This window comes from Saccostrea cucullata, unplaced genomic scaffold (assembly GCF_032062105.1).
Source record: "Saccostrea cucullata isolate Sc308-1 unplaced genomic scaffold, CSIRO_AGI_Scuc_v1 ctg5798, whole genome shotgun sequence".
In the NCBI taxonomy this organism is placed as follows: domain Eukaryota; kingdom Metazoa; phylum Mollusca; class Bivalvia; order Ostreida; family Ostreidae; genus Saccostrea; species Saccostrea cuccullata.
Window position 1 is genome coordinate 1 of NW_026929407.1, and position 12295 is coordinate 12295.

Consider the following 12295-nt stretch of genomic DNA (forward strand, 5'->3'; position numbering starts at 1 on the left):
AATGAGTGGTTATCGTAAGAAACCGAATAAAACAGCTTTTCATTCGAAAGAAAGGTTACTGCTATAGACATGGAAGCTGTAATATCACTATGTTTCGTATTTTCCATGTTTATTAACAAATCTTATGGGCAGACATCTCTGCTTCAAAACAATACCTCAGATAAAAATGGTCTGTTACTTAGTACTGTAACAGGAAAAGTACCAAATATGTTACGAGACATACTGAAACGGGAATCACTGGAACGCTTATCTATGGTGCAGAGGATACACCATTTGGAAAGGAAGGAACAGGGAATTGAAGCAGAGAATGAAATAATTAAAAAAGAATTGAGTAGGATGAATGAGACTTTACAACAGGAATTCAGAGCAAAAAATGATGTCTATCTTCTGGCTAAAACACTGGAAACTGCTCTTGGGGTTCTGAATAAATCAAGTTTACAATGGACAGAAATTTCTAAGGTGCCTGGTAAGTACGCTGCATAAAAAAAGTATGTGTATGTACGAAAGATTGATTGATTGTATATTATTTAACGTCCCTCTCGAGAATTTATGTACGTAAGAGAGTAGTCAAGTAAAACCGTGGACAAAACGTTTTCTTTAAATATAATAAATGCACTACGCTGCAATTTTCAGCAAATGCTTATTTATCATATATAGTTTAAGCGCATTCTATTCTTTTCAAATAAACTAGAGGTACCTTGAGCACTGAGCTCACTAAATGATACCCCTGCCGCTCATATGAATATAATGAAAAACATGATTATTATTTCGAAATAAAAATATGAAATAGATGTGATATATATTCAAGTAAAAATTATAAAATTTTTAATTCATAAATATTTTGATTGATTGATTGATTGTTTACTGAGCATTTTAAATGAGAAAGTCTAAAAAATATTTCACTAAATATGGAGACGTCACCATTGCCGGTGAAGGGCTGCAAATTTAGGCCTATGCACGGCAATAACGGCCTTTACAGAAGAAAACACATACAAAAATTTATATAAACAGATCCTTAGTATACTATAGAAGTGAGAGTTTTCTTAGAAAAATTGTTTTTGAACGAGTGCAGGGTAGAACAAAGGACCGCAAACATTGGTAATAGCGCCTTTTACGACAAGCAAGGATAGTAAAAATAGTGACCATAATAAACTAACAAATCCCAGAATCCCCACATTGTTGCACAATCTGTTATGAAGATTCTGTGAAAATCTCAACAAATTGCGTTGAGTGGTAAAGAAGGTGCGGATCACATTGGCCTTCTAAAGCGTAACAGACGGACGGACATATTTTCACTGTCATTCAGCTAAATAGATGATTTTATAAACGGTCAGGTATGAAATCTTTCGTTACTACCAAAATATAGATTTTATCACGCTTGGGTGCGCACAGGGTGCTGCCTACGGCGCACGGCCAAGTTTTCAATTGAGAATAGACGAGTATTTTTTTTAATATCTTTTCTTTCTTTTTTTGTAAGTTTCAGGGCATTTGCTTCATTTTTGGCATTTTTCCGAACATTCAAATTGGGGAAAATGATAAAAGGAACACACGAATAATTTCTTATATTCATATTTTTATTTCTATTCACATTACAAAGACAAAATGCTCCATTTAGACTTTGTTATGGAATGCAATGTCATTGAAAATTGAATTTCATTTTTTTAGTATTGTCATATAAGGAAAGACATTGGCAAATGTAAATATTCAAAGTTACTTAGAGCGTCATAATTACATCTGAATTAAACTGAACCTCTCTCCAACGCGCCGTAACGGCATAAAACGTCGCCATTTTCGTGTGTTCTGTTTATCACTTTCCCATTTTGAATGTTCGAGAAACTCCCCAAAATTAAGCAAATGCCTTGCCATTTTCAAAAAGACGAAACAAAACATTGTAGATTAAACATATGATGATTTTTATTTCAATCATTTCCATTTAATATTTTAATACTCGTGTATATTCTCTATTGAAACCATGGTTTTTTTTTATCGTGCGCCGTAGGATCCGATCCTGTGCACATTTTAAAGTTAAAGAAACATTTTATATGAGTGAGCAGATGATTTATGAACCTTATGAATTTCGGCTTAGTCTTTAATATACAATTTTCCACGATTTTAACGTAATCGTTTATTTGCATGAAGTTGCCACTCAGTTTGTATGTTGTTTAGACGTCATTTAAGCATTGAATTCATATTTTTGGATGTCTTCGGTCCTATAACACACCTGGCAGTGCCGACAAATTGAATACCGCGCGTTAGCGCGGTATGATAATTTGTGCCTGACAAACGTAATAGCCGTTCGTGACGTCGTAAAGCAGTTTGTGACGTTGGAAAGTTAAATAACACAAATAAACATTGCGAGGAAATAAAATGACAAATTAGTTTTTAATGCACTTTAGCCGTATTTTATGTTAATTTTAGAGTCAATTTTACAAGGGTAGTTTTTTTTAATGAAATTGAGTCAAAACAATATACATCTTGGTATTCTTAAATACTGAATATACAAGAAGTTCCTCCTGTGTATAATACCGCGCTGTGACAAGGTTTTCCTTGTGTTATAGAAATTTGAACGTCGTGGATTTCTAATGATTTTAATAAAGAAAATTACACTGAATGTAGATATATTACATTGTTCGATGTTGAGTTGCTATGCATTGTGTGTTTTTTTTAATTAGACATAACAGGCAACTACAGCGATTGCTTGGATATTTTACGGAAATTTCCGAGTCTACAAGGAATTGATGGGGTTTTTGAAATAACAATAGCCTCCAAGCCAAAGTTTGTGTACTGTGACATGACAACGGAAGGGGGAGGATGGACGGTGAGATAATCAGTCACGTGTTCTACAGACAAAATCTCATTTCTTTAGAACTGTAAAGAGACATATCTTGAAACACATGCATACGTTTATTACTTGAAACCAACATATATTTCATGTTAAAGAGAATTAAAGAGACAACAAACTTAAATGTTTCAGGCTATTCAACGAAGACAGGACGGGTCTACAGATTTTTACAGGACGTGGTCAGAATATAAGCAAGGATTTGGGGATCCCTCTAAAAACTACTGGATCGGTAAGTTTAGATTTTGAAAATCTGTCTACTTTATAACTTATTCCTTTTAATGTGTGTATGAAATCTCAATGTTTCTTACAAATATATGTAAACATTGTTAAATTGATTTCATTTCTGTCCGAATATTTTTCTGTGTTCCTAGTATTCCTATATCAGCAGCTTATCAGTGATTACCCAACCTTGCTTTAAAATTGATAGTGCTCAGAACATGCTAATAAAAAGCGAATCAATTTGGAGACATAAACTTCATGAGTAGGTGAGATTTCAATATTTATACATGAATTATTTCGTGTGTCATACATGTTAGATGTTAATTGGCCTTTATCGTGTTCAGTTAGTAAAAATTCAAATCTGAAAATATGTGTCACACTCTGTGGGGTATTTTATTTCAAGTTCACTGGGGTATAAAGAGTCAACATAGAAATAAAAATAACTATTGTTATGTGATAAAACATCGTCGATATACTGTAAACGTTATTTTTCCCACGGGGTCAATTATTCCGCAGTATCTCTATTTCTGTTCAATCGGCTGATTGAAAGTTAGGAGGATATTATAAGCCTTTTATGTGTATTAAGTGAAATGGGACAAATTTCCGCGGAAATTTTGTGACCGTGTTCATAGCGTAAATTAATATCACGCGGATATGAATCTACAGTATCTGCGTGTTGAACTGAAATCCACAGCACGTGTTTTTCACAATTATCGCAGACTTCATTTTAGTAGACTTCCAGTATAATTTTGACATTGTTTGACATCGAATGTTTTGACGCCATAGTTACATTGCTTACAACATTACGCAAAAAAACTCGAGATTCCTTGAATGCTTCGCCCATTGAGCTTTTTTTTTAAAAATCATTCATAAATATTTAAGGAATGTTTCTACATTCTGTGTGAGTGTAAATCGCACAGTTTTGTCATACATTATATACTAGTAACCTAAACATAACAGAATCTGCCACATATATTTCATTCGGATATTTAATGACCAACAACCAACAATTAAACTATATGACTTTCCTATGATTAACTTTTTTTTTTATCTGTTTAGTGATTTTCTTCTGTTAAGTGTATGTGTTGTTTATGTATTCCAAATTATTCGATACTTAAGAGCTTGTTCTGAGTACACAATCACTGTCCTAAATCGAGGCTGGTTTCTGTCAGATAATCTGATGATACACGGATTTCATGTCCTCGTTCAATCAGAAAGTGCTGCAAATTTTGACCTATCCTTGGCACTTAGGGCACATTGAGCAGAGAGGGATTTTTGTCGTGCCAGCACCTACTGCGACACGGGACCTCGGTTTATACGGTCTCATCCGAAAACCGGTCTCCATGTCCCACAGTTGGGATTTGAACTCCCGACGTTAAGATCAACTCCTTAGTTTGCTACTCTACTTATTCCTTTAAATGTGTGTTTAAAATTTCAATGGTTTATAGAAATATACATAAACATTGTTAAAATGCATACATTACTGTCAGCATATTTTATCTGTATTCCTATTTCACCAAATTATCAGTGATTAGCAAGCCTTGCTTTATAATTGATTTTACTTAAAGCATGCTTTCAAGAAGCTAATTATAGTTTGGAGACATAAACTTCACAAGCAGATGAGATTAGAATATCAATACATGAATTATCTCCTGTGTCATACATGTTAGATGTTAATTGGCCTTAATCATCTACAGTCAGTAAACATTCAAATCGGATAATATGTGACAGACTTTGTGGTGTATTTTATTTCATGTTCACTGGGGTATATCGAGTCGATATAGGAATAAAATAACTATTGTTAATTGATAAAACATCGCTGATACACTGTATATCTGAATGTCGATATGAAATACACAGCAAGTGTTTTTCACAATTATTGTAGTCTTAATTTTAGTAGACTTTCAGTATGATTTTGACGTCATAGCATTGCTTATAACATTATGCAGGAAACTCCAGATTCCTTGAATGCTCCAACTATTGAGCCCCCCCCTTTTTTTTTTAAATTATTGATAAATATTTAAGGAATGTTTATAAAGTACAAGGTATATTGTCAATGCAAATCTGGACCTATGGTTTTCTTTAAATTGAAACTAAAGTAAAACATGAAATCTTGTGCTTTCTAAATCATTGACTTTCCATATAGAAAAATCATTCAAATTATTTTTCTCACACGCATTTATAAATGCTTATTCTGACGTTATAAACATGTGCATTGTATCGTTTTTTCTAAAAAAAGTTGCAGAACACACAAAGTTTCAATGGATTTTTCGTTATAATAACATTGTCCACAGGCATCACCCACAAAGATTTTGAGATATGTCATTTCTCATTGTATTTTGCACAACATATCCAAAAAGTTAAAAGGGAGACACTATTTTATGAAGGAAAATTACCTTTGAAATGGGCCATTTTCATGCTTTTTTCTGTTTAAAGTAGAGAAAAGCATCAAATTAATGACGTCATATTTCCGGAATGGTACTCCTTTATGCCATATTCTTTTCTGAACTATCAAATTCATTAACTCAAGTAATATTTAAGCCAGATCCAAAACTTTTTGAAAACGTGGTTTTTTTAGGGCACGATAAAGCTAAAACCATACCTTCTTCTCCTGTGTGAGTTATTGGTGTGTAAATCTCAAAGGACAAGTGCACTTAAACAATGCTTAATGGGCCCTTTTTATGTGCCATTTTACTTTAGAATATATAACCAAATCATTCTCTTTTGGAAATAGTTATATACTAGTATATATTTCTAATTAAAAAGCACGATAATCATCACCCAAATCAGCATGGATTTGAAACAATTGACTATTTTTAAATGTCTATATGGACACCCTAAAAATCCGGAAAAGTCGAACTGAACCTTCTTTTAGTTTCGTTTATGTAAATCAAGGCGAAGAGATCTTGAACAATCTGATAGTGGATCATAGTCGGGCGCGTTTGGGGAATGTAACTTTTTTGTGCTATATCTGTTTTAAAAAATTGAAAGAAGTTGTGTAGTTGCCTGTAGCCATAATAATCAAACTAAGAAATCGGTACTCTTGCATTTGAAAAAATGTATACAATAAAATGAATTTGAAATCTAAAAGGAGTGTTTAGGTGGCTTTCAATACCTGTTTCATTGTCTTGCATAAATGTTAAAAATGTTTGACACTTTTATGAGTGGCGCTAAACTCTCTTTACCCTACCGTAATCTTAAATATAGATACATAGAGATATTTCTAAGGGGCGCGACTTTGACTAAATGATAAAAAAAAACCCGATGTTTTACAGTGAGCACCTTTGAGGAATGTTTACCTGGGTAGAACTCACGTGACTATCAGTATTTTAAATAGTTTATTCCACAAGTGGGTTCAACATGGGTCATACAGGTAAATACCTTTCACTTGCTATAGGAAAAACATTGTACTTTTTGTACATTTTTAATATTTTAACTACCAGCCTAATCGTGTACAAATTTAGTACTATCACACAAGTTTTATAAATGTATTATGCGTCTTTTGTCATTCGCACAAGTTTGTACAAAGTTAGGCTCATAGTAAACAAAAGCTTTGAAATGAATGACCGTTCTCGATTTACTATAGAAAATCACAAATGTCGGTTGACCCCTGCCGCATTCTATAGTTTTGTTCTTTGTATATACGTGAATTTCAGCGGTAAAATTTGTTGAATCTTACGGTTTAGATATCAATTAATGATTTGGGATGAAAAATTTTGCTTAATTTGAATGTTTATTTTTTCACATTTTACCGGGGTCCCTAAGTGCACTCGTTCTTTTTGTCACATAGGCATGTTGCAACCACTATTGAAATAACGACCACTATTGAAATAATTATATCAATAGTGGTTGAGAGTGCATTTCAATAGGAAAGATGGTTAGTAACCACTATTGAAATACGAACACTATTGAAATAATTATATCAATAGTGGTTGAGAGTGCATTTCAATAGGAAACATAGTCAGTAACTACTACTGAAATACGACCACAATTGAAATAATTATATCAATAGTGGTTGAGAGTGCATTTCAATAGCAAACATAGTTAGTAACCACTATTGAAATACGACCACAATTTAATAATTATATCAGTCGTAGTTGAGAGTGCATTTCAATAGCAAATATAGTTAGTAACCACTATTGAAATACGACCACTATTGGAATAATTACTTCAATGGTGGGTGAGAGTACATTTCAATATGATAACCATAGGTTTCAAACACTATTGAAATACGAGCACTATTGAAATAATTATTTCAATAAATTATAATTACTATTATAATAATTATAATACTTTTATAATTAATAGTCGTGAAGAATGCATTTTCATGTGATTACGATATGTTTCAACCAATATTGAAATCTGACTAGTATTGAAAGAAAAGTTCCACCGCGTAATTGTTTTATTTTTTATCCAAAATTTGGCAGAAATTGGATTGGGGGTGAAAAATATATAGATTAATAATTAATTATATATAAAGTCTATAAAAAAAAAATAAAGATGGTTTTAGTGAGGCAAATTGTTGAACATCACAGAAGGTTAACAATTATTTCTTTAAATTCTAGAAATTTATTATTTGCATCATTTTCAATGAAATCAGACAAAAAAATATATACCAAGCCAGGCATCCATATTTTGTTTGTATCATCTGTCCTTAAATGAAGATTTAGTTAGTTATTGAAATTATAATTTCAAAAGTGATTTTGATAATTATTTTGATAGTTGCTGATAATACATGTACTTCAAAACTAAAACCATATTAAAATCTTCATTTCAAAAGTGAACATTATTTCAATAGTGGTTGCAACCTATGTTTGTTATTGAAATGAAATTGAAATCATTATTTCAATAGTGGTCGTTTTTTTAATAGCTGTTATTACCTATGTTTGTTATTGAAATACACCCTCAACCACTATTGATAGAATTATTTCAATAGTGGTCGTATTTCAATAGTGGTTACTAACTATGTTTGCTATTGAAATGCACTCTCAACTACGACTGATATAATAATTTCAGTTGTGGTCGTATTTCAATAGTGGTTACTAACTATGTTTGCTATTGAAATGCACTCTCAACTACGACTGATATAATTATTTCAATAGTGCTCGTATTTCAATAGTAGTTACTAACTATGTTTGCTATTGAAATGCACTCTCAACCACTATTGATATAATTATTTCAATAGTGCTCGTATTTCAATAGTAGTTACTGACTATGTTTCCTATTGAAATGCACTCTTAACCACTATTGATATAATTATTTCAATAGTGGTCGTTATTTCAATAGTGGTTGCAACATAGGCATCTTATATCCCTGTAACCTTGAAATATAAGACATAACAGAATCTGCCACATGTTTCATATTTGAAGGTAAAATTTTTGCAAGAAATTATTAAGAAAATTATTTTTGTTTATTTTTCCTCTAAATAAAGAAAAATATTTGAAACTAAGTTTCTATATATTAAATACGCTTTCTCAGATAGCGGCGTCCGTTTCCAAATCGGTAGCACGTCGGAGTTACAATCTCAAAGTCGTGAGTTCCGTATCAGGCGTGGGCGATGTCGGATTTTCTTTAGAAATTGAAGTCGTGCACTATTTCGGCATAGTATGCTTACGCTATATAAATCCATAGAACACTATGCGATAATAGATGGTTATTGGTTATATAGAGAAAGACTTACAGGAAGCATAAAGATATTACATAATTATAGTATATAAGAACACTTAAAAAATGAATTTATTTTTTGAAGATTTATGAGAACATGAACTACGACGCTTTATGCCGGCATATTTTATGAAGCGCGTTAGCGCTTCATCATAAAAGCGTTGAACATAGTTTATTTACCTCATGCATCTTTAAATATTAAATTCATTTCTTAAATTAACATAACTTTCTGATGAGTTACCTCAAATTACGCCATTCAACTGTCATTTTTAAAGCGCAACAGTTTGCACTGTAGTTTTGACGTCAAGTACGGTATTACACATATATGACGTAACGATGGAGATATTCATGCTCATCCATGGTAGTTCATGAGAAAAGAAGCAAAATTGTAATTTGTAAGGAATGTTTAAGACAAATAAATGGAAATGTAAACATTATTCTATGTAACATGATTATAGTATATAGATAAGCATGAACCATTCGAGACATAACACTTTGATAGAATGAAGGTGTATTTATCTGGTTAAATATTCTTAATGAATATTGCCAAATCCATAGTGAATTCTGGCTTATTAAAAAACATGGTCGTGAATGGCATTTTTAGAATAATAAGCTGAAGCTGTGTCAAAACTAGCATTTTAATCACATGATACATCTGATTGAAAGCTTCATTTCGATCACCAAGTACGAGGGTGTCCGAGGTATAATGAACTCACCCTACATGCAAATTTTTGCACTTACAAAATGCTTTATAATGCATTCTGATGTTGCATTCTTGTTTCACCAATAATTGAAAATAAATGAATGAATTAAACTCTTCTATAAGAGTCAAAAATTTATTTTTTTTTTATTTAGGTAACGTTTTATATGGCAATGAAAATGAACATTAAACATAAACATGGAAAAATAGGAAATGAAAATTAACAGCAATGTATATAGTTAAAAGGGGAAAATTGCTTATTTTCTTCTAAAACCATTCCGCCAGAAAATATTGTTCCTAGCTTATTCGTATTTTAATGGAATTTAATCACGATTTTTTTTTATTGAATATACCGGTAATTAAATTTGCAATTTAAAATCCAAATTTATTGTTACAATTTAAAAATATGCAGAATTTTAGAAATAAAGGTCCAGACGAAAATCTGCTCAAAAACTCAGAATCAATCCTCCTTATATCTAAACCTAATTTGCCTTTCTATTACTCATCACAGATGCTTAAAATTTTAACACAGTATTCTCTGATGCATGTCATAAGGTGGAATTCATATTTGGTCAAATCTGATGTCAACTTCCTGTTTGTTTTTGCATCTGTCCGTTTCATACATAACAAATATTTTGTCGCAGTTTTCTCATCAACCAATCATAGCAGATGCTTGAAATTTTAGTATACTCTTTGTTGAGGCATGCCATATGGTTGGATTAATTTTGATATGAATCTGATGTCAACTTCCTGTTTATCTGTGCATTTGTCCGTAATGGAACTTGTGTATATTTGCATGATAGCGTTTGTTCACATCAGAGCGGGGGTATTCCTAGTGAGCATTAGCTTACAGATTTCTTGTTTTTTCTATCGTCAACTTCCCTCACTTATGCTGTATGTAACTTCATCACCTGCATACGGAGTGTATATATCTCAGTTGATTTGATACACAAAAGCATGCTCTAAGTACGAACAATTTTTAAAACGAGGTAAATTATTAATAAGCAATTGATGAAACAGGAATATCAAGTCATTATCTTGTAAGTTCTATGGTTGATACAATGACCTTGTCAGCAAATACAATTTATCATAGAGTCAAATGCTGACTGACATTTTTCATATCAATCGTTAGTCCATTATTTATACACTAAATTGACGACGGATTTTCCAGTATTTCCTGACAAGGATCACACGGCAGATGTGACCGGTCAGCAGGGGATTCTCACTCCTCCATGGCACTTGATCCCACCTTTTATGTTTCGGAGGTCCGTGTTTGCTCTGTTATTGTTTTGTATTGTTTTATAGATTTGAAACTGAATACTGTTCGTTATCTCCATATCCATCTGGATGGATGTGCATACATTTAAGTAAAAACGTTTGCAGTAGAAGATAGTGTTTTTTCATGTTGTACTTGCATTTCGTATAGAAGTGTTTTATTTACACAATTATTAAGACATTTGATAATTTTGAAGTTGATGTCTTTCGATAATGAAGATAGTACTGTCAATCACGCAGTTAACATAAACGCTCTACACTAAATATAAAAAATGCACTTCTATTTCTTTGACAAAGGAAATGATGCAATGTATGAGTTGACAAAGAACAAGGACCAGGAACTCCGGGTTGAACTACAAAGATTTAATGGTGACAAAGCATACGCTCAGTACTCCACATTTTATGTCGGGGATGAAGACAGTAAATACAAACTCACCTTGTCGGGGTATTCAGGAACAGCAGGTAAAAGCCTTTATATAATTTTCACACATTATTCTGTTATATGATGTTCAGCATATATCTGATAACAATTTCCAAATTATAGTAATATTGACACAGTTTAAATGATCGGAAACATATACTAATTTTATAGATTAAAATTTCATGACATGTTCCTTTTTGTTGATAAGTTTCTTTTTTATGTGATATATATATATATATATATATATATATATATATATATATATATATATATATATATATATATATATATATATATATATATATATATATATATATATATATATATATATATATATATTACCTATTTGATATAGCGATAGGCTACCTATCAAGAAAGTAATACTTTTACACCATGGAAGCGTTACTTCAATTAATATTTGTCTCATTCATGACATTTGTTTTACCTTTCTAATTATTTGTTTTGGATCAGCAATGAATTTAATTCAATGTTTTTAATATTCATTTCAAGGAGACAGTTTGACTAGTCACAGTGGTAGTAAATTCAGCACTAAAGATCAAGACAACGATAGGTATAGTCAAAGCTGTGCTACAAATTGGCATGGAGCCTGGTGGTATCATTCAGGTTGTCATCACTCACACCTTAACGGAGTGTACGCCCAGTCTGCATTGTCTGATTGGAAATACCCGGTGTGGAGCCACTGGAAAAGTACTGAAGCGCTGCAAAAGACTGCCATGTTCATAAGACGCAGTTAAATGAAGTTGATGTATGTTCAATCCTGACTTGTAATATTTTACTCATGTCAAACAAAAAGCATACACAACATTGTGTCATTTATTTATATCAATATAAAATTATATTCTTTAGATTTTAATGGACAGTTTCATTTTGATCCTTGATTTAAAAAGCAACATAGTATACGTCTCCTGCTTTTGAATAATTAAATTACTTTCATCTTTAAAAAATGCTTAAAATGCAAACAGACCTTATGAACAGTATCGCCATATGCTCAATTTGTATGCAAAGAATGGAGGCGTACAAGGCGAGCACAATCCCCCGCTCTGAAAAAAGACTTTTCTGAATTCTAAAAGTAGTATTTTTTCAAAATTTTATGGTTTATATCATTTTTTCACATCAAATTCTGTATTTCATTGTTTTAATAATTTATTTTTCA

At 31.8% G+C, this 12295-nt stretch overlaps 1 protein-coding gene across 1 annotated transcript; it reads left to right on the plus strand.

The window, feature by feature from the left end:
• Positions 1-34: 34 nt before the first annotated feature.
• LOC134280776 (fibrinogen-like protein A) lies at positions 35-12005 on the plus strand. The gene is made up of 5 exons (XM_062763232.1): positions 35-466; positions 2673-2818; positions 2975-3071; positions 10998-11162; positions 11632-12005. Exons 1-5 carry the CDS (start codon positions 70-72, stop codon positions 11874-11876), a joined length of 1050 nt encoding a protein of 349 aa, XP_062619216.1. The 5' UTR covers positions 35-69; the 3' UTR covers positions 11877-12005.
• Positions 12006-12295: the final 290 nt, after the last annotated feature.

Bases quoted from the DNA above. Each gene is read 5' to 3' on its own strand.
- LOC134280776 (XM_062763232.1), top strand. From the start codon at position 70: ATGGAAGCTGTAATATCACTATGTTTCGTATTTTCCATGTTTATTAAC. The intron at 2,819-2,974 runs GTGAGATAATCA...TAAATGTTTCAG, and splicing joins CGGAAGGGGGAGGATGGACG to GCTATTCAACGAAGACAGGA. The intron at 11,163-11,631 runs GTAAAAGCCTTT...ATTCATTTCAAG, and splicing joins GGGGTATTCAGGAACAGCAG to GAGACAGTTTGACTAGTCAC.